The sequence below is a fragment of the Echinops telfairi genome, unplaced genomic scaffold (assembly GCF_000313985.2).
Source record: "Echinops telfairi isolate 266 unplaced genomic scaffold, ASM31398v2 ScPeMD7_7467;HRSCAF=8505_1, whole genome shotgun sequence".
NCBI lineage: Eukaryota > Metazoa > Chordata > Mammalia > Afrosoricida > Tenrecidae > Echinops > Echinops telfairi.
The window spans coordinates 7,729,038-7,752,155 of record NW_022111368.1 but is presented as its reverse complement, the minus strand read 5'-3'; the positions used below and the strand labels follow the sequence as shown (position 1 = coordinate 7,752,155).

Genomic DNA, 23,118 nt, shown 5'->3' with positions numbered 1-23,118 from the left:
TGTGTTTCGTCAGTGCTATACTGCACCCTGGCTGGCTTGTCCCTTCCTTGTGACCCTTCATGAGGGGATGTCCAATTGTCTACATGTACAGTCATAAGTATCAAACTTATTTTTTCCAGCTTTCTGGAAAACACAGAATATAAAGAAGAAAATCAAAGTAATTCATACCGTCGCTCAGCAATATTTTGTAACACCTTAGAGTATTTCCTTCCTGTCTTTTTTCTGTGCATGCAAACGTACCTAGAGATACAGCGTTGAGACGGCACCCAAACTACTGCTTTTAACCATCTTTTTCCACTTGACATTATGTTTGGCGCACTTCCCACACTATTGCAAGTGATTGTATGACAGTCCCCCATATGGATGTCCTTAGGCACTTTCCTTTCCTTTCCGTTTGTTTTTGTTTGTTATTGCAAACCATGAGGAACAGACATTTCGAATATACATCCCTATCCATGTTGTAGATAATTTCTTCAGGAAAATGTACTGGAAATTAACTTCATGGTTAAGGCAGAGACCAATGAAATGCTTTTCTACCTTGAGAAAGTACTAAGGAGCCCTGATGGCAGAGTGGGTTACACTTTGGGCTGTTAATCCCAAGGTTAGTGGTTCAAACCCACCAGCAGCATGGAGGGAGAAAGCGGAAGCTTTCTTTGCCCATCAAGGTTGATAGCCCCAGGGGCCAGTTCGCCTCCGGCTGAAGGGCTGCTGTGAGTTGGCAGTGAGTTTGGTTGGGTTGATGACAGTCCTTTCAGAAAGTCTGCACGGCTTTATTCTTCCACCAGTATCTCCTCAGCACCCAGGCCTAGCATCACGGCAAAGCAGAGACCTGGCACGTTTGAGCCATGAAGAAAATGGCATGTCAGCTCTAGTCATTTGCCTGCTTTTGGTTATTTGTTGAATTCCTTTCTTCTAGTTTTTGCACGCGGATGAAATTTTTGCCATTAGCTTCTATTTTTCCCCTTTTGGGTTTTGATATTTTCTTCCAGATTTCAGAGTTCCTCCTAAATCAACTGCTTTCCCTTCATCTCTGTAGTGAAATCCACCCTACTTTGCTGCTACAAATTTTAATTTTCTATTTGCCGTGAGGAAGAGTAACACGTGCATGAAATTTCTATACTTTTCATGTCTCCCTCTTTCTCCCTCTCGGTGATGTAGTGCGATACTTGTTTGACTGCTAACCACGAAATCACCGAAACCACGAAATCACCAAAACCACCAAATCACTGTGTGGGCAAAAGATGAGGCTGTCTGCTCCTGTAGAGACTACAGCCCCAGACACCCACAGGGACAGCTCTACTCGGTCCTATAGGGTCACTATGAATCAGAATTGACTGATGGCCGTTAGATCTTTGCATTTACTCAGAAGTTAGACAATCATGGACCCATTCTAAATACTTTAAGAAAAATAGTTAAAAACTCTACTAGGACCACTAATGTATGTTTAGGCAATCCCCCTTTCTTCTAGTGGTTTAACGCTTGTTTTAGTTATCATCTAATTATTAATAACTGCAAAATATGAACTCCTGGCATTTGCATCAGGTTTCCCAAGGATCTTCAGCTATGCAATCTAAGCGGAGCCTCTTAACAGTCTTACAAGGTCACGTATGCAGAAGTCTGAAAAAGAGATTCTTTGAGATGCATGGATGCATGTAGTCTCTGTGGTAGTTACATAATCTGGTGTCAATTTGAGACTGTGAAGAGTGAAGGGGTGGAGTTTAGTCTGTCAATCAGGTGTAGCTTGATGACTTCATGTGGCAGCGTGGATGAGTTACATAGCTCACTGGAGGCCACACACACTCTGCTTCATCTTCCTGTTGGCAAGTCACATGGAGCTACGCTCATGGAGACTGGAGTGGAGGAGCCACATGGAGACCATGCCAGAACTGAGATGCTTCCACTGCCACTGGATCCACAAGGCTTTCCCCTGACTGGCCTATGATCTTCCTGCATTCAGTGTCATTACATGTATTGCATGGGTCTGAAGAGGAATTTATAGACTGGTATTGGGCATGTGGGCTAATATTGGACTTATGGACTTGATTCTGACTGGACTGGGGTGTTTTCCCAATATACAATTACTCTTTGATGTACAGCTATTGCTTATACACATGCGTGTCTATGAATTTGTTTCTCTGGTCTACCTGGACTGACACGGTCTCCTTTACTCCTGTTTTACTGTCAGAAAATGAGGACATTTTTGTTGGTTTCCTACCTTTAAAGCTTAGAGCTCTGGGGGAAATATGATCGCTCAAGGGTTTAGCAGGTTTGCAAGGGTAGGTAGGCATCGTTGTGGGCTGAGACGTTCTAAGAAGCAAGGTCAAAGTCTTCCCTGCAGATACCTCTGCTTGTCAACAGGGGCCTTGGTGACTGTGGCCACACGTGGTGTTTTGGCTTCAAGCGATGCTGACATTGTGGGTGAGCAGAGGCAACTCCCTGAGACAAGCAGAGCCCAGCTCCTCTGGGAGTGGGGCTGGGATGAGTGCCTGCTTCTGAACTAATGGGCAACCCAGTGGGCAGGCCAGGGCACGGATAAATGAGTGTGAAAAGACCGCTGCTGCGGCTTCCAGGGTTGCCTTAAGAAAAACCAGGCATGTTATCCCTTTCCTTGCCTGTTGAGATTATTGCTTTGATGCTGAGTATTTTGGGTCAATTCCTATTTATGGAAAATCTGTTAAAAAAGGAATAACTCCAAAAAAACCAACAAGCCAAACCAAAGCAAAACAGCTCCCTTCAGCAACATACAATCGAATCTGTGGGTTTCCATGCATACTTCGGTCAGAAAGTTCTGCTCAGAGGCAGAGGCTGGATCTAGGCAGAAGCCAGGGTCCCCTGTGTGCTGTTCCAGTAGCCTTTGGGCACAATATGTCCCTTGGGATGTGAGGCAGTTCCTTACGAGTTTTGTCTATCTGTAAATGCGAGCTTCTGCCAAACGAACGATTCTGCCTTGTCTGGAGACGTAGGGAACTGGCCACAGAGGGGACAAGGAACTGGGGAGACCTTCGGAAGTACCGGAAATAACTGTGCACCCATTATTTTTGTTTTGTTTTACCCTCAACCATTTTGAAGCCTGCAGGAAATGTTTTAGGGTTTAAAAAAAAATCTCGTTTTAAAAAAATCTTACACTTACCAGAAGTACATTTATGCATAAAATAGCTCGGGGTAGTTTTCACAGTTGGATGGCAGAGCAGATAGGTCATGGAAAGGCTGACGTGTGGACGTGTGTGCTCCTCTTTGCCTTCTGTAAGTCTGGAAGGGCCCTTCATTTGAATAATCACGAGGCAAGGCCAAGGCAGGGAAGACTGTCCCTGCAAGGCTGCCACATCCTCCCGCTCCCCGGGGAGTCGCTGATTGAGACTTCACATTTTATAACATGAAGGGCCCTAGAGTCAGCCAAGTGGGTGAGGGCAGGCGCCTGCTGTCATCACATGGTGTCTCTGTTGGTTTGGCAATGTTATCAAATGACTTTCACACTTGGGCCAGGGCAAGATGGTTCAGGAGTGTCTCTGTGTGTGGGTGTACGTGTGTGTAGACACGTGCTTGTCTGCCTCTACTCCCCCTTGGGCTCTTTGTTTCTTTCACTACGCCCCATGCCACGGCCCAAACACTGGGGAGTCTCCGCATGGGCCCCCATGACCTCCTCTGCTGGTTTTCTTAGTGACTTATCCGAGTTGTATATGCTGACCCGTATCACTCAAGACCCTCCCGCCCTCTGTTCCACTCCCCCTTTTGGCACTGCTAGAAAAGTGACAAGCTAATCTGAAAAGTAATTCATGCTCACGAGCTTAATGGGTCTGCCTGCCAGATAAGAATCTTTTATCAAGCCCTGAATGTCTTCACTGAAAGAGGGGTGGGGAACCATTTTTCTACCAGGGCCATTTGTTGGTAACACCACTCATGACCCTATGGAGTTATCCACCTAAAAACCAGCCATTTCACTCTCTCACCCCTCATGCGACAGCTGGAATGGCTTCTCTTTGAGGAGGTGTGTGATGTGAGCTGCTATTGATGATTGCTGTGGGCCCATCCACCCTCAGAGTGGACACTCCCCACCCCTGATCTAACGTTTGTCTGACTCCGACAAGGGAGAGCAGCTTCTCATCTCCACCCCCAAAGCTCCCATTCTGCGTGAGACTGGGATTCAGGCATCCTGATGGTCCCGGTGCTCCACAGATAGTCCTGGTCTCATCCTTCAGTTCATGTTTGACTTGGAACATGGAGGGCAGGTCTTCAATTTCAATGCTCGAGCAATCTCCAACAGATGGTAGAAGTATGACGAACAGCAATACTTATGAGGCAGTGACAGACACACCTTTCCATTACAATGAGGGGGCTCGGGGTTCTCAGCGCCAGTTTTGCCTAAATTGGGCCTTTACGGGTGTCTGAGGCTCCCATGCACATCAGTCAATGTTTCTCTGAGTCCTAGGGTTGATGCGTTTGCATTCTATTTTGCTCTATGTACTGTCTTGAGAATATTGTGAACACATTTGGTGAAGTCTCAAACCCATACCATTTTACACATGGCAATAAATTGCATTCCGGATAATGCCTGTCTTCCTCTAAATCTCTGGCTAAGGCTGGTAAGAGCCATCTCTCCTTTGCACACATGGTCCAAATCCCGGAAAGCAACAGCAAACCACCTAAAACAGCAAGTGGCAATTCCCGTGCAGCTTGAGAGCAGTCTATTATTTGGACTGTCATGGTAAGAGGTCCTTCACCGGCTACAGAAGGTAAACCTAAGACTGCTATCACGACAATAAAAACGTTCTACAACAATGCTGGAACAACACAGAGGGGAGTGAAAAGCAAGACAGATGTCATATGGCATGGTCACTTCTTACCAACTCCCCACGAAGGAACTTCGGGGAAGCCCTCGGGAGTCACAGTTCCGATAACACAACTGGGACTGGACCTGTTGCTCTTCCTTCCGAAGGGGCGGCTTACCTCTGAACCCAGGAGGGCCCCTCTGTCCAGGTTGGCCCTTCAGCCCCACGTGTCCAGGCAGTCCAGCGTTCCCCCGGGGCCCGGGCTGCGCTCCCAGGACTTCTCCAGGAAGTCCCCTTTCGCCCGCGGGTCCGTGTGGCCCTGGCAGCCCTATGGGGCCTGGCTGTCCATCTTGCCCAGGGAATCCTGCAGCACCTTTGGATCCTCGAGGTCCCACGAACCCTGAAAGGAAACACAGGTGACCCCCAAACCACAGGTCAGCATCATGACACTGGAAGAGAAGCTTTCTGAAGAGACTGAAAACTAAGGATTTGCAAGGAGGGTCCTCACCAGCTTGAGGGTCCTCACAGCTGAAGACCCTGCGTTCACCTGCTTCTGTCAGTGACCTAAACTACTTCTGCTCCTCCCTCTGGCCACTCCCCCTCACACTTAGCTAAGGCGAACCAGGCCTCTAGGACTAACTCCTCCTCCTCTGTAGATCTGCACAGTTCATGGCTGCGATGTCTGGAACATAAGCGCACACAGAAAACTATTTGGGTGGGCCCTGCTGTGTTCTGTGTGGGAGTGAGGGGCGGCATTCTCTGAAGAGCAGAAGCAGGGGAGGCTGTCAGAATGATCCAAGGCCAAGTTCTGCTGCCCTGACCCCCCTATCCTCCTGGTAACCCATCCTTAGTGGACCATTTTACAAGCACTCTGCAGAGGCATTGAAAGCCCTCGGTGGCACGCACCATGAAAATCAACAGCCATCACGTCTGAATGGGGAGACGGTGGCTGTCGTGGGCTTGAATAGCTGTGCCTTTTGTTGACGTCACTGGGTGAAATGATCTGTCGCGTGACTTCCCCTTTCCACACACTGAGCCCTGATGTGCCCTCTGATTGAACCCCGAGTGCTGACGGTCACACATCTGCTCAGAAGGAAAGGTTTCTGCGGGTACTGCTAACTCGGCTGTAAGACGAGAGAACCCTGCACCGGTGAGCATCGTGCTCTAAAGAGGTCATTGAGCCAAAGGGTCAAATGTACGAAAGACACCACACCTTATGTTTGGGCAAGGAGGAAGAGGAATTGTCTCCTTTCTGGGCCGGGTGGGGAACAACCCCAACCAAAGGCTCAAAGGATCGGGACCTCAGGCCCTTTTTACAGTCGCCAAGCCCGCACGTCTGCAAACTGGGAGATGGCTTACTGAGTACAACAGGGTTTGGGAAAGACTCAAAGACCTTAAGTGAAACTGAGGTTCCCCTAAGCTGGGTTCCTCTTTCCACGTTTTAATGATGGGCCTTACTCTCAATAAGGTGAGCTAGGGCTTCCATGGAAATGTGGAAATATGCTTTGTAGTAACTGTGCCCGAGGAGCTATGACTTAAACTCTCAAACGTGGCTTCTACATCTGGAGTAGACTTATTTTTGTAATCTCTAAAGTTGGATGTTTATGCTCCTGGGGTGACGGAGGACAGCATTTTTGAAAGCGAGGGAAGGCCATGCGTGTCAGAGGGGACCTGCGCTGGACAGGGTTTCCGGGGGACTGGTTTCCAGAAATAGATCACCAGACATCTATTTTTTTGCAGGCATCTCTGGGGGACACGAACCTCTGGCCTCTTAATTAGGTGGTGGGTTTACACCCCCCCAGGGACCCAGTGTATTTAAGTACCATACAAAGTGGAGGACGTTTCAACAGTTGAATCCATCAGGTCTTTAACATTCACCTGGTCTACCTCAGTCTCCCTGCTCACTGAAGGGTTTGCATCACAGGTGGGAACAGACTTCCTATCGTCTTGTTGACGGGTCAAATCGCCCAGCAACAGGGCCGCCGTAAGCAGCTCCCGCTACAGTAGACCTCTGAATAAAGTTCATGTCTACCTGGCTCTGTATTCCCATGAAGATCACTAGGGTCTTTGCAGATTCAAAGTGAAGGAAGCGCTTAAGGAATTCTTCTCTCAAAGTAATCGATGCTTATACTTCTTACATGTGACATCTCCTCACAGCGACAATACTGTGACAGCTTGACATTTAGATGTGCCCCAAAGGTCAGCAAAACAACTCCGATTGGCCCTCATGTGGAGGCACGAGAACTTCCCTTTGCTTCCCTCCACTGCAGGATCATATGGTGCCTTGAACAAAGACCCAGAGAGCACGCTCCTGGAGGCTTTGGCAAGACACAGGGGATCGAGGTCACAGTGGTCTTTCTGGGCTGGAAGAAGAGAAAGTCTACGGTGGACTGATACAATGTTCTGCATCTGAGTCCAAGGGGATGACAGGGAACAGTCAGCGTTCCATTAACATTTGCTAAAGATATCTGCCAAGTGCCTAATCAGAGGCCACAACAGTCTCACTGTGCTGTGTGAAATTCCACACATGTGAAGCATTCCATCAGTTTCTGGATCGAGTTCAAAACGAATGCTGACAAGCTGGGGGTGGGGGAGGTTGGGGCTGCAGCAGGTGATGGTGATGAGGGCCTGGAAATTGTTTCATAGAAAGAACGTTCTATTACGGGGAGAAGTTCTGCCTGAGAATGAGATGCCCGTGGGAAGTAGTGAACATTCTTTCTAAGTGTGTGTGCGGGGTGGCTACGAAGAAGCAGACATGCATACCCTTACTCGGTTAAGGGAGAACTGACAGGGCAGTCGGTTTCACTCCAACAAAGGAAGGACTTTCTAGCAATAAGAGGGCCTTCGTGTTTCACGGGTCCTGGGTAACCAGGGGGGGCCCTGGGTGTGCAGTGGCTGCTAACTGAAAGGTTGGTGGTTTGAACTCAGCTGCTGATCCGAGGGAGTAAGATGAGGCCGCCTGCTTTAGCAAAGGTTGACAGCCTTGGGATCCCTATGAAGCAGTTCTCCTCTGCCCCATAGGGCGGCTCACCGTCTGAATTGACTTGCTGGCTTGCTTTCGTTTGATTCCTTGTCATGTGAAGGTATCTTCCGCAAAATACTAGCATGCGCTCAGGTGCAGGAATAATGATGGCGAAATCAAGAAGCCACGGACAAGTACACCATTTGCCATCAAGTAGTTGTGGGGAGAGTTTCTAAAAGTTGTGAGATAACTGAGCTGGGGCTCTATCGCCCCACGTACACAGGCCATTTCCCGACCCCACGTGGCTGCCTGGGGCACGGGCTTCACTTACCTTGTGGGCCTGGGAACCCTTCACGACCTGGATCACCTGGGAAACCCTTGAGCCCTGGATCTCCATCGGGACCTGAGAATCCTGGCATTCCTCTGTTGCCTTTGGCACCTAAACAACCCAAACAGACCACAGAGCAAGTCAGCCCTCCAGAGGAAACCCCACCAGGATTGTCACAGAATAGCATCAAGTTCTGCCCAGACTGACTGCATGGCTGATGAGGAGGCTACAGAAAAGTACGCCGACCGGAAAAGAACAGCGCTGGGATTAGGGAATGGTTTCAGTGTTGACAAATCATGCTGAGTGCGTCTTCATTATGCTGCCGTTATGACATAGTTAGAGTACACAGTAGCTCACTTTTAGGCTCGAGGTCGAGAGTCAGAATGCCGAGGTGTGAATCCCGACCCTGCTTCGACTCTCTGTGACCCCCGACAAGTCGTCACCTCTCTATGCCTTGCTTCCCCAGCTAGAAAGCAGAGAAAGTAAGAGCCCCCACTCCGTGGAGCTTGTAAGAGGATTCAATTTGCCATCAGTTAACTATTTGAACACGTGAGCTCAACAAATGTTCTTGAAATTAAAAGGTGATGTACGCCACTAATGCCACAGAGCGGAACTTCTACGCTTTCCATTCGCGTGCCCAGCTTTTCTGTAGGAAGAGGCAGCCACGGGACACAGACTCACCTATATCCCCCCTTGGAAACTGGCTACGCAACTGGCCGTGGTGAGGGAAGAGACATATAAAACGTGAAGGGCCCACAGTGATAGGGGAGGCCCATGCTAGGAAATAGCAATGATGACCACAGCAGGGGATGGCTGGGGAGCCACAGAAGCACCGGCCCAGGCTTCCAAGAGCCCCTGCCGGTGAAAAGTCCTCAGATTGAGTGGGTAGTCCAGCCGTGTGTCTCCTGGGTGCTCCTCTAGCCCCCCTTTGGCCACCAGAGACCTAGTCTTTAAGAGGTTCTTCCTTAAACCGAGCTCGCAAAAAAAATGACATCAAGGACATACATGACCTTAAACACAAAGGGCTTTTGGTGAAAATTTCCCATGTTTAGTTCTGTCTCCATCAGATACAGGGTCAACATCAAAAGGTCCAAAGATCCAAAGCCCATTAAACTGGCTGGAGCTGAGTAGACCCTTTATCAAGAATTCTAGGCCCTGGCCTAAGAAAATCGCCTACTTTTAAAATTCATTCAGTTTATGAAGAGGAAGACCAAGAATGGTACTGCGGAAATTCAATGCTGGCTTTCGGCTTCCCTGACAGACTGTCTACACGGAAGAGAAGAGCCGGAAGAATCAAATCTACAGGGTCATCGCACTCTCCTTTCTGGGGTAGCCGAGTGACGCTGAGCGGATGCTGCCTAATGGCTGGTGACAGGGAGACGCCTGGCTTTGTCAAGATAAGGATTGGTCCGTGGGTTGAGGAAGCTCTCAGTCTTTTGCCTGTGACAGTCTCTAACGCTAACATAATGTTTTTCAACAGTCCCTTATGCTTGTCTTGGAGCCCTGGTGATGTAGTGGGTTACGTACTGGGCTGGTAAGCTCAACAGGGTCCACAGTTTGAAACCAGTAGCTACCGCAAGGGAGGAAGATGAGACTTTGTTTTGTAAAAAGTTCGTCTCGGAAACCCACAGGGGCAGTTCTACCCTGTCTTACAGGGTGGCGGTGAGTCAGAATTAACTTGATGACTGAGTTTGGTGGTGGTGTTTTGTTTGTCTGCTTTGTTTTAAATGCTTCTCTGAGGTAGGAAGAAAGGAAAGCGCAATCGAGGTTGGGAGCCAATGTCAAAAGAGATTCCATTTTTCATAGCGTATTCAACTCCTCCAGGATTATAACTCTCGAGGCAACTGAAGTTCCATCAAAGTCAGCTTTATAAGAATATGCTTGTTTCATAACTCCAATGTTCTTGTAAGTCTACAAATAGCAATGTCATTCAGGAACAGAGTGAAGGTCTTTGCATCCATGAGGTCTACATGAAGGTCATGGCAGATACAGCAAAAGTATTTTCTTCTCAAGTGGTCTGAGAAGAAGATGCATTTGATGAGCTCAACTCCACACTCGGTTCCTGAAAGGAATCCTGTGCAGGCCTCCAAGGCATTTTCAGACACTTGATATCAGCTCACAAAACTAATGTATTGCCTCAGAAATCCACTGGTAGTTGAGGACAACAGGCTATAGCAGGAGTCCTGCTATAGTGGGTGCGACCCACCGAGGACATTTATCTGGCCCGCCGGGTGTTTTTGCCCGTTTTGTTTTTTCACTTCAAAATAAGGTATGTGCAGTGTGCATAGAAATTTGTTCATAGTTTTTTTTTTTAAACTATAGTCCGGCCCTCCAGTGGTCTGAAGGACAGTGAACTGGCCCCCCGTTTAAAAAATTTGAGGATCCCAGGGCTATAGTATGCCCAGGAGATCAATTTGCACAGGAAGCAGTAACAATAGTTTTGGTTTTTTTTTAAGATGGGACTCATTTCACAATGTAATGAGAAATTTAAGACATCTCAATTTAAGACACAATCAGTTCAGAATTGAGATTTAAGAAGCTACCAAGTTGTTCTGCTTAAACAGGAGCAAGGGCCTTGGTGGTAGGTGAGGACCAAGGGCAGGAATTAGCCTCTGAGCAACACAATCAAAGCGAATCAGCACCGAGCGGAACTGGACGCATGGTGCTCCCATCTGGGTCAGAGTACAACTATCCTACCAGCTGAGTTTGGGGCACCTGGTCTTCAGGCTTGTCTTGCACGGTGCCTGTCGGGCGACTTGAGCTAGGTTCTTTCAGTTAGCAGCTGCGGTGTTAGTCATTAGCTCCCAGCAGCGATTCCCAACAGCAACATAAGAGTAGGGAAGTCCATGTTTCTAAACAGTGCAAATCTTAGGTAATTGTGAAAAATGTGAGCATTCCCAGGGTTCAAAGATTTCTTCTGTAACCATAAAACGCTAGCATCTGGTGGGAGTTGTTGACGAAATTGCCATCATTAGATTACACTAACTACATTCAAACTTTGAGCTGTCTGTTTACTATCCATATCAGTGCTCGGCAAGAAGCAAAATCTTTATGTTCAAAATGTGTGCACAGATTAATTTCAAAACAAAGAGGCAGAAAGAGTAGTTTGCACATTCCTAACATCCAAAGGATATTGTTTTAAGATCATTGCACATTTGAATAATCACATTATCGACTAGCTATTAGCCTGTAAGTATTAGTTTACAAAGAGATTATTCAAATGTGCAATGAGCCTAAAATTAAATTAGAGTCTATTCCAGACAAATTGGTTTTTTAAATCTTTGATCTCATTAAGCTTTTTTTTTTTTTTAACAGACCCCCCCCTGAGGGGGTGCACCCTTCCTGGAGATACTGCAATACCAGCTTGATGCATAGAGTGAATGGAGCAAGCTGCTAGTCTACCTCCTACTTACAAAAATACATTTAATATATTGTCCTCTGATAGAGGGCATATCAGATGGTAGACTGATGAGAACAGATACTATACTTGATCTTAGCCCCAAGACCAAGAAGTGATGATGGGCAAACTTTGTCAACGTTGCGAGGGAAAGATACACGAGACTATACTGCTGTGGGGCATGGGGTCAAGAGACATGTTCCCTTCGCAGATGACAACACAAGGAATATCGAACTCTCTTTCATGGTGAAAATGCATTTTGCATTTTGTCTTTATTGCTCCCAAATCTGGAACTGTGCCTCGGAAGATGCCATTAAGGTTCAAGGCACATGAAATAATACGTTGATATATATTCCAATAAAAAAACAATTCAAAGGACTTCTCCAGCTCTGAGGGTCATTTACACTACACTGTATCTGACATGCTGGCTTAGCCTTTGTTAGTTTACATAGTAGTACCTTGCCCACGTTTGATGATTTGAAGTAGTAAATACTTCAAATACACTTATGCTATAGAGTGAGTCTACAACACCGCTACAACTCTTGTTTCATAGGCCAGGAGAGTACGTTCCAGAAAGAGAAAGTGTTCACTAGGATTTCAGTGCAGATTTTTTTGACTCTTGCTTATCTTTTGTCTCTACCCTGAATGATCTGAGTGGTGTCATTCGTGGGGTGTGAAGACACTTTGCCCGGTCACAATCAGCCAAGTGGAGAACTCAAATGGAAATTTTCTTCTATTAACTCTAGTCAGAGTATTAACTTTTCTTGGCTCACTGACACAGAAAATGACAAGTCTCAGAAAAGCACATGGAAGGTACTTAAAGGGCATGCCTGGACGTGCCTTCTACTTTGTGACCCCTACTCCTCATTTGCCACCATGGAAACCCTGGAACCACTGGGAGAAGTATCCAAAGGTGGCCTCTCAGGTCTCATCTAGGTGGGAAATGCCATGCTACAAAGCGAACAGCCATGAGCCACCCTAGACATGGGGATCGGTGAGAGAATCCTTACTTATTTTCATGGGTGTTTTCTTTGGGGTCATCAGTACATGCCGGTGACCAACACCCCCTTCCTCCTAGATGGAGAGACAAAACTTCCTAGCCTTACTTATTGATCTTTTCTTCTTAGGCAAAACACCAAAAAACGGGTGTTTTGCCTCAATTTTCAACCAAGGAATAGTCAGCTTTCTGAGGGGAATCATCAGACTAGTGAGGTATGCACACCTAAGAATAATCAAAGATTTGAGATTAAAAAAGGCAGCATTTGCACAAGGACAAGAGCAGGGTCAGAAAAGAAGGAACAATGGTAAAGAGCAGCAGACAGGACGTGGGATTAGTGCAGTTGCATTATGGGGATGGCAATCAATGACTTCAAACAAAACATGTATGAATTCTTGAATGGAAAACTGATCTGTTTCTGTAAATCTTCACCCAATTCAAGCAAAAAGTTAAAAAACAAACAAACCCCAACAACAACAATAACAACGACCCCCCCGCCAAGAAATCACCTGTAGATTCTTCCCCTATTTGTATATCCAAGGACATGGAGGGACACTTTTTTAAAAAAGAAGACGGAACACATAAAAATAATAAGATCTCTTTCTAAGCTTAAAAGAGGAGGCTTTATTGTTACCAAAAGATAGTTAGGCACTAGGTCTCTGTGACTATGCATGTGCCTTCTAAATTTTGTACAATTGATGAGAAATAGTTGTTTTCTTTGTTGCCTGGGATTTAACTAGGTGCCAACTACCTCATGTGTTTTTAACTAGCAATGAATAAGTGTTCTGACCATAAAAACTGTAATTGTTACGGTAGCATGCCGACATGACAGAGCAGCATGGAGTCTAGGGAGGAGTACATTGGGGCAGAGGACCTATGAACACTGAAAGGCAAAAAGACAAGTGAAACACAAGAGGTCACTGTAGATGTGGGCGTTACTGCAAAGCGAGGTGAGGAAACCAGATGGCGCACGGCTATCAGAATGATGGCATCTGGGGTCTTGAAGGCTGGTCTTCAAACAAGAAGTCAGCTCAGTGAGGGGTCAGCTATGGCCACATGGAAGATGCACACCAGCCTGTGTGCACCAAGGACTGTAGCTAATCAAATCCAAGACCACAGGAGATAATGGGAGGTAACAGAGCTGAAATCTGAGCACCTAGTTTTCGGAAGGCTATGGATGACAGTGAACGTCCAAAATCCATTTGCAGGGTCCCCGCATGGATGAAGCCTCTGGGGAATTAACTGGCCTGGGATTTGACCCGCATTGCTTTAAACAGAGCGCACTGGGAAGCAGACTGAAGCAGACGTGGTTAGGTTAAAATTTAACACCTTGTCAGGTTTTTGCTTTTTTTCTAGTGAAGTTCTCTGTTTCACTCTGTTCTGTTATTGTTGTTTTATACATATATATATTAAATCGAGGAGAGACAAACCTATAGAGACAGTAACTGGATCAATCAATCATTTCTTAGCGTTATGGCAAGGAAGGCTTGGGAAAATGGGAACTTGATGATGAGTAGAAGAAAGAAGAAAATGCTCTAAAACTGACTGTGGTCATGATCGCACAACTCTTTTGAATATGTTTGCATCGTTGAATTGTATGATATGTGAATTATATAGCCATGAAATTGTCAACATTTTAAAAAGTCAATAAAGATATGAACAGCTGTTCTTGCTAAAAGAAAAATGAAGCGTGTGATACAACTGACGCATGGCTGTGAGAGGCCCCAATAAAATGACTGGGAAAAACAGAAAAGGGAAGAAAAGGGAAGCACGGAAGAGAAGGTTGGAAGTGCTCTGAAGCTCATTGAAGAGAACTGTTACCTGTGGGGCCTTGTGGTCCCGGCAAGCCTGGGGCTCCCTTGGGCCCTCCAATACAACCTGGGGAGAGAGGGGGCATGGTGAGCTGAAGGGTCTGAGACACTGAGTCCCATGCCTGGTGTACTGCTCAATTCAAAGCCACCAACCATGCGAACAAGCTGCTGTTTTATGATCAGATAACGTAATGACTTAATTAATTTTGGTTCTGATGTAAATAAGAGTTTAATTTCATTGTACAATGAAATGAGAATCTTAAGATAAAATGCAAATTTTGGAAGCACAGGGGAAAAAAAGCTAGTACCGTGGTCACAAATGACTCATTCCCTCATTTAGGGCAGTAGCCTCGGCACACCCTGAATTAATAGGGGCCCTCTCCAATTAGTCAACATGAGCCTCGGGCCTTTGTCTGGAAATGCCCATCACTTGGATGGAGGGAGCTTATACCTTAAAAAGGCTTCTCCTCCGTGACCTTGAATGCCTTCAGAATGAAACGCAGTAATCAGCCGCTTTGAACAGTTCAAAATTAAACGAGGGCTGCAGCCATTTCTGCTTGGGATGGCTGAGAGCTTTCTAAGGTTTAAGCAGGGGTCTGCTGTTTTGATCTCTTGGTTGCTGCTGCATGAACATTGACTGTGGATCTAAACAAGCCCAACTCCTTGGCAACTTCCATTTGTTTCTCTGTATCATGATACTATCTATTGGGACAGTTGAGTTAAAATCCACACTGAAGACTGCAGTTGTTGATCTTCATTAGTAAGTGCTTCGAGTCCTCCTGGCTTTCAGCAAGCAAGAATTCACTATCTGCGTTTCATTTTAACCAAAAGGGAGGTTTGGTTTAGTGACCAAACTCATGTCTGGTTTGAGGTATGAATACGGTGCCTTAGGGCACCTTTGGAACAAGGTTTTCATGGGAGCAGGGTCATCTCAGTGAGACCGAGTTAAAAGTTAAAGGCTGGAATTTGCAAAATCTTTGAAGAGCTACCAGTTGCTGAGTGCCGAGTCAGCCATCCTCACAATGGCTTTGTTCGAGTCCATTGTTTCTGCCCTGATGAACCCATCAAACTCAAACCTGAAAGCCAATCGCTGTTGATTTGATTCTGAATCCTCATTGGGCTTATGGGACAGAGTGGAACTGCCCCACAGGGTTTCCAACACCGTAATCTTTACAGAAAGGAGCCCTGGGAACACAGAGAAGAAGGCTGGCCTCTAACCAAAAAGCCAACAGTTCAAACCGACCAGCCGCTCTGCAGGAGAAAGGAACACGTGACCATCTGCTCTGGGAAAGATTACAGCCTGGAACACCGATGGACGGTTCTCCTCTGCTGTGGTGTGGTTATTAGCTGAAACAGACGGATAGAATGCAGTACTGCCAATGTTTAGGAAGCCAACTTCTGGATCTTTTGCTCTGGGTGCAGTTGGTGGGATCCAACCACAGATCTTTCCGTTAGCTGCCAAGAGCTACGCCAGCAGAGGTCCTAGATATGAGATAAAATGCTTGGAATACTGCCTGTTTTCAGTTCTGAATGTTTCCTCTGTATTCTCAGCTCCCGCCTTCTCATCATTGCTCCTTTACTCTCCCTTGTAACTCTCCCCCTCCCACCTCCCCGCACCCCAGTACCCATCCACTTAGCCACTTCTATCTTCAGCTCATTGATCCAAGGAGCTCCAGGGCCTCCCCTCACTTTCAGTGTCTAAGTTCAATGTCCTCCTTTGGGCTCTGACCCTTGACTTCTTAATCTGCGTCTTCAACATACATGTAGCGAATCCTTCCAACACTCATGTGGCTAAACCTTCTAACACTGGTTTCTGGTCCGCCAGTCTTGTCATCGTCATCCCACTTGTTGCCAGCTCTCCATTGGCTGGGGCAAATCTTGGATCTTGTCTGGCTCAGGACTGTTTTACGTTCAAGACCTTGGGCTTTGAGAATACTTTATATGATCACAATTTCTTTACAACCCTTATTGGTGTGAGCTCATGGATTCTTATTTTATCGAGTCATAATTCCTTACTCTTACTCATTTTGATACGTCCTAGCTGTGGCCAGGGGAAAGCCCCTTCAGTTTGACTTCCACATGCTTTAGCTGGGTCCCCATCACTTTTCAGCACTTTCTTTCTGGCCCCAAAGGTACCAAATTGTTATCTTGTACGTTTCCCATCTTTAAACTGAAATTAGACAGCTCTCTAAAATAGTTTCAGAATCATTACCCCCATAGCCCTGTGGGACGCAAACCTGCTCAGAGATTTCACCCTTTGCAGGCAGTTCCTTTCTTGTTCTTATCTTCATTCTGGGAATCTAGTTGATTTCGACCCATCGTGACCCTGTACAGGGGTTTCTGAGGCTGCAAATCTTTACGGGAGCAGACAGCCTCATCTTTTGTCTTCATAGTGGCTGGTGGGTTTGAACTGCTACCGTATGGTTAGCCTGTCTACCACTTATCTGCTATGCCACCAGGGCCCCTTCAAAAGAATATTGTTGTCAGAAGTGACCTAGAGTAATCCAAGTCATCCACTTGCGTGCCAGTCCAACTGCAGGGTGTTGGGGTCCAAAGCACAGTGGTGGTGCTGGAACCACATGAGTCCACGGGCTCGGACTCAGGCCTCCTCTGCCTTGCACAATGCCAGTTCTGCACACTGACCTGGTCTTTGGAACCTGGCCAGGTTGATAAGTGAGCAGTGAGCACATAGTAGAGAAATGAGTATAACAATCTTGCTCTCTTCTTGACTTCTTAGCCATCTTACAGATCAACCCAGATGTGCTTTCGAGCGGTGGGCGCATTTTTACAGCACCATGTTTCAGTATGCTTGCCTTTGATTCTAAGCCAATACAAATGGGAAACCAGCTCCACGTTTTACGCAGACGCATTGAGAGTTCTGACTGCAGCTCCAGGCACCCTGCAGCGGCTGAGTAGGCTGTACTGATGAGTCACATGTTTTATAGACCAAGTGTTGTAGAGAGTTCTAAAGCCACCCAGTTTTCGTTACGGTACCTGGCAAGACGGCGCCCTGTCCGGTGCCTCCAATGGGTCTTTTCACATCTGTCTCACAATCTGGGAGAAAGAGAGAAGAGTGAGCGAAGCAACCGGGGAACGACTGCAAGTCACTCACTACCCGTGGATATGTATGTGTCTGAGAATGTGCGCGCGCGCCCATGGGCGTGTGGTGGGTATGTTGCGAAGGCTGAGTACTGGGAGTCAGAAGGCCATTTCTAATCTTATGTTCCCCAAACCAAACTCACTGCCATCAAGTCAATCCTGACCCCTGGTGACCCCACAGGGCAGGGCAGAGCTGCCCCTGTGGGTTTCCAACACTGCAACTCTTTACAGGAGTTGAGAGTCTCAACTTCTCCTCGCAGAGCAACTGGTGGTTTCAAACTGCTCACCTTGCGGCTGGCAGCGCAACACCTAGCCACTATGCCACCAGCGCTCCTTACCTTCTGTTTATCACCTCTATGTGGAAGCACATGAAAGAGAGGTGTACTAAAGTTCAGTTGGTGAGAGGAGGCTGGTGATAGACATGGGAAACACTATAGTTGATTGATCAATCATCTGTGTGTGTTGAAAACTGAGGCAGTAACCACAATAATTTGGTCTAACCCATTTGGGTAATGTATACATTGTCAAAGTAGAATAGAGGATATTCAATCACTAAACAGGGTCTAGTGGTTTAGGGAAAGAAAAAAAAAATTTTCCACCGTACCTAATTGTCCTGGACTGCCTGGGGTCCCAGAAGGCCCGGGGAAGCCTGGTGGTCCAGGAATTCCAATGTCTCCCGGATAACCACGTTCACCTTTCAGGCCTGGTAAGCCTAAGCCTGGGGGGCCCATTTCTCCTTGAATTCCCTTCATGCCATTCTCTCCCGGATAACCTGCATCCCCTTGAGGCCCTTTGATGCCATCACCCTATGGAAAAAAGGGGGTTACTCTTCAAATATTCACAAATACCAAACATCATCATGTCTCCCCATTTCCTGTCCTCTTTCCCTGCATTCTCGGTTCTCGATAAAGGAACAAGCAGAGATCTAGAAAGCTGCAGAGATCCATGGGACCTCACAGACATGGTCGAACCAGTCACATACACCAAGGTCAGCTCTTGGAAGTTATGTGCGGTATCCTAGATGAGAGCGCTGACAAGCACACACACTTGTATGTATCTGAGTATTTGTTTATTTTTCTCTTTCGCAGCCACTATCTTTCTTGCACTGATGTGGCCCTCTATCCCCAGGAAGAATTCTGTATGCGGTTAGGCCAGGTATAGATTTGGAAACACAAGGACAGGGACGTGTTTTTTCATGAGCATCATGATTTGGCCTGGGTAGCATCACTACTGTTCCTCAGGGATAGTAAGTTGCCCAAAGGAAGGCAGCCTTTCACTCAGACGCTGGAGAAAGGAAGAGCAGCCTCCACATTAGAAATGAGAAAGGACCATGTCAGAGTTTGGAGCTGGGAAGGAGGGACAAGGTTCACAGGCTCCGGAATCCACAGGGAAGTTCCCTTCCGTCCTACAGGGTCGCAGTGACACGGAATTAACTTGGTGGCTGTGTGTGCATAACATTTAGTTTGAGTGTTTGTTGCAGGAGTGAGAGCGCACACTGATGCCTACATCATCTTCTTCCTTACAGAAGAAGTGCTTACAGAACGTGAATCAGATCAACACGAGACAGCTGAGCGAACCCCACAGTTCGTGGCTACTCACAGGAGGGCCTGGCAGACCTGGAAATCCATCGAGCCCATCATGCCCAGAGACACCGTCATCACCTTTCATTCCAGGAACACCTGGGACACCTGGTTGTCCCCTGTCACCTGGGAAGAGATTTGTAGTGTTAATCTAGTTATACAAGGGGGGTTAGAATTCTGCTGGTACACTCACAGATCAACTATGGTTTTCCTAGAAGCACTGATCTACAGCACAAGATTACTGACTATTGATTACAAACAGGTCAAATGGTTCAAGAATTGCTGACCCATAAAAGAACTAACCTTTGGTCGTAATCGTTCTAGAATCTCCCTTTATTCCTTTGGGCCCAGGAAGTCCAATGTTACCAGGAGCTCCCTGTGGAAACAACAACAAAATTATGTTCTTCCTCCTTCACCCAGTTACAGATGTCTGAGTAACTGAGAGGGAAGGAGAGAGTGTTCTTCAACTCCCACAACTTGCGTTCAATTATCTGTCCTCTAGCACAGCGCTATCCACAGGACTTTGTGCAATGCTGGAAATATCTTCTTTTGGTGATGCCCTACCTTCAGCCATGGATGACCAACACTCCCCACTGGAGTCCAATACACTACTAGCCACATGTGTGCACTCAGCCCGTGGGCATGAGGATAGTGGGTCTGAGGAGCCAGATTTTAAATAATTTGTAGTTTTAACAAAATCAAAACGAAACGGAACTAGTCACATAGGCGGTAGGTGGCTGCCATATTGGAGAATACAAGCCAGGGGCCAGGCTCCTCCTCGTCAGATCCGTGAGCTAGCGTGCCCAGCACCCCCTGGGCACTGGTGAAAAGCAGAGTCTCAGCCTGCACCCCAGGCCAACTGGATCCAAACTACACTTATAACAAAGGCCCCAGGAAGCCACCTTCTTACTCAAGTGTGAGAAGCATTCATCTCAAAACACAGGGTTGCTCACTAGGAATCAGAACCGCTAAGAACTGCCAGCGCGAGGGGGATGTAGGGGAAAAGAAATACTGCAGAGACATGTTGACTATATAGGCCCCCTAATTGTGGGCTGTGAAGCCTCTCACAGCTCTCTTGACAAGCAGACCCGAGTAGGCCAATACGGTCACACTATTACTCAATTCTACAGAGGAGCATACTTTGCTATGCTGGCTTGTGGCTGGTATATGTGGGTGGAAGTTATTTTCAAGACTATGGGGACTTTTCATGTCCTAAGACACGTCACAGGTCTCCGATGTATGGATTCAGCTCTTGGCTGAAAAGGTTGACCCGTTTTTTCAGGATCGAGGCCAGCGCCTCCCCAGTAGGGAGGGCTTGGGGATTATGTGTTGGGTAAATGGATGGGTGGATGGCATTGAGTGACTGATTGACTCCCATACTTGAAGCACTGAGCCCCGTTCTGTCAGGGCAAATATACAGAAAGTGCTCTCCGGAGTTCCGGCTGCGGGGGCTGCCAGGCACGGCAGCGAGCTAACCAACAGGAGGCCGGGTGTGTGAGCAAGACTGCCCTGGGTGTGTGTCTGTGGAGGATTTTAGACATCACAGGTATCCGATGGGACCCAACTGGCTTCGAGGAAATAGTCAGGCAGTTTTTGAACCACCTACAATCCCGCTGGTTTTGTCATTAGTTTGTAATTCTTGTCATGTACATTTCCCCCCCTGAATTTGTGAGCACTTTTTAAGCGTGTAAACAGCTTTGCTTTGGACAGGGGATCGTTTGGAAACTTGTAGATGAAACAAGAAACAACTGAGATAAGAACATCTATGACCTCTGGCTGGATGGTCCTCGTCGTGTGCTGAGAAATCTCAGGGCACGGGCAGTGAGACCGCATTCGCACCTGCAGAGCTCTGGGGCCCGAGATCAGGATCCTTCAGCACCAGTCGCCCGGCCGGCCGACGGCTCCCCTCTGTCTTGCGAAGCAGAACTAACCTGTCCTCATGAGGCTTAGCAAAAAGAAACACCTCTGTCGTTGAACAGGTACAATGACAGATACAGTCATATTCTTTCAGTCCTCTTCTTACAAAAAAATCTACAATTCCTAAGCCTACATCTGAAGTTTGCTTTGAAATCAGTTAGCGCCTGCCGGCGGAGAGAGAGCTACTCCATGTGACCTTCTCGTAAGGCGTGTAGCAAAGTCTTAGCAGCTTTGTGATAAAGCTGGTCCATGAGAAGACCCCTGTTTGCTGACCTTGAAACCCGGGAAGCCAGGAATGCCATGGTGACCCGGATCGCCTGGCTCCCCTTTCCTCCCTGGCTCTCCGTTGATCCCTGGAAAGCCCTTGGATCCTGGCAGCCCTGGAAGAGCCGGCGTAAACTGGCCATCACATGCACAGTCGCCTGCGTCACCTGCAAGTCGAGGGAGAAGGAGAAAACGTGTTGCTCGTACAGTCTTACAGGGAACAGACACACACAACGGGGCCGGGGTGGGGGGGGTGGGGAGCAGGCTGAGGATAAACATCTACCAAGAAAAGCACTTTACATATCCACTGTCAGTCAGGTTGTTACGGCAGAGACTACTATGCCTATCTCTTAGGTGTGGGCAGTGAGGCTGAAAGTTAGTGACCCTCGGGCAGCATTCATGGTCACTTCCAGAAATGCAATGCTACCCAGACGGGTACCAGTGAGACTTACTTAACCCATGGGAGGGCGGGCAGGAGTGTGGGCAGAATCTAGGGGACTTAGCAACGACTGTCGGGAATCCTGTGATTACGAGTGGCAGGGGGGAGGAGAAGGACTAGCCTAACAGTGCCCAGGGCTTCCAGTCAGGAGCCCTGAAGGGGTGGGACGAGGCCTGGCAGGAGCCATGGTCTTGTAGGCAGGCAGCCATTGGCCAAAGGGTGGCACCAAAGTTGTGCGGGAGAAAGGGAGAAACAGCCACACCTCTCTTCTGTTTTGTCAATGGCTGAACTTGGGGAGTCCAGGGTACAGCATGCCGTTGGTTGGGGTCAGCTCCTCCAAGGCAGAGGTCACGGCAGAGTAGGGCCAAGTGAGAGAGCTCATACATGGGCCTGTCTGCACCCAGGTGGCTTGCATTCCCAGTGGGGTACCGAATGCATGCACCCCTTACCACACACTTCAGAAACGTCAGCCAGGGTCTGACTCTGGGCCTTAATGAGTTATCCTCCATGGGGCGGGAGTGCTCAGCAGAGGCCAGGGTGGGAGCAAGTACCACTGAGTTCAACCTTTTCTGAAAAGATGGTTTCAGGAGGCAGGTGGTGGGAAGGTGCCCTTTGGGTGACATTGTGTCTGAGAGGCAGACACTCCCTCCCTGCCGGGATGGACTGGATGCCGCCTCATCGTGACTCCTAGCACACTGGGGGCTGGGCACTCACAAAACCAAGCTGATTTCATGCTGCATATATTTTCGTGTCATTTGCATGAGAAAAAGTGGTCGAGAAGGGCAGGGTCAATTTTATTTCAAAATAAGCTAAAAAGGGGTCTCAATGTAACCTCTCAGAGTTGCGGCAGACTTAGAGAGGCTGTGATGGTTCCCCACCTTCCCTCCTCAGTTTCCCCCGTCTTTCCTGACCTTTCCATCCTTTTGCTCCCCGAATCCCAGGGGAACCGGAAGGGCCTGGGTAGCCCACCGCGCCCGTTCCTCCTTTAAGTCCAAACAGGAAACCTGAAGAAGACAGAGAGGAGAAAAAGAAAATTAGCCGACCTCGAAGAGTCCCAGCCTCTCCTCACTGAAGGCAGGAAGGTTGTCTGTTAGGCCTTCCCACAGAGAATAGGAATGGCCCACGGACTTCAATTGCATCCCCAAGTACCTTTGAAGAAAGCAATGTAGGCCACATTGCGGCCATAGCTTCCGGAGTTATCAAGAGATGGAAGAGCTGAATGAACTGACTTTTTCCATCAAAATCCAGAGATTAAAAATCTTTCCTTTCAAGAAAAAGTTTCACATGTTGACTGTGGGCTTTGTGGATGTGCTAAACAGTTGGCTTCCTTGACTACCTGCGACGCGTGTTTGAGTCCCCCAAAGAGAAAGAGATTGAAACAGCGGATTCCTTTTTCTGTGATTTACCCTTAGATTGGTGAGTTAGTTAGTTTATTGTGCCAACCTGGCCGATAAACACATGTGGGGTTAATTGAAGGGCAGAGGGATAAATGGCTCGGTGAGCCTCGCCTTTCTAGTTCTCGGGTCTCTTGCTTTGTGATGGTTGGACCAGGGTGCAG

General features: G+C 47.6%; 1 protein-coding gene and 1 non-coding gene across 2 annotated transcripts in view; both read right to left on the bottom strand.

Moving 5' to 3' along the window:
- Nucleotides 1–23,118, bottom strand: part of COL4A2 (collagen type IV alpha 2 chain) — a 232,987-nt gene that overhangs the window by 31,886 nt on the left and 177,983 nt on the right. The window contains exons 21-29 of the mRNA XM_004704409.2: nt 22,472–22,564; nt 21,131–21,288; nt 19,244–19,316; nt 18,960–19,066; nt 17,965–18,166; nt 17,256–17,315; nt 14,272–14,328; nt 8,060–8,167; nt 4,945–5,166 (exon numbers count right to left, since the gene is read on the bottom strand). Of these exons, the coding sequence (XP_004704466.1) occupies nt 4,945–5,166; nt 8,060–8,167; nt 14,272–14,328; nt 17,256–17,315; nt 17,965–18,166; nt 18,960–19,066; nt 19,244–19,316; nt 21,131–21,288; nt 22,472–22,564 (1,080 nt within the window). The remainder of the gene's footprint in view (nt 1–4,944; nt 5,167–8,059; nt 8,168–14,271; nt 14,329–17,255; nt 17,316–17,964; nt 18,167–18,959; nt 19,067–19,243; nt 19,317–21,130; nt 21,289–22,471; nt 22,565–23,118) is intronic.
- Nucleotides 11,383–11,573, bottom strand: LOC115873261. Its single transcript, XR_004048313.1, has one exon. It is a non-coding gene; the product is annotated as a U2 spliceosomal RNA (small nuclear RNA).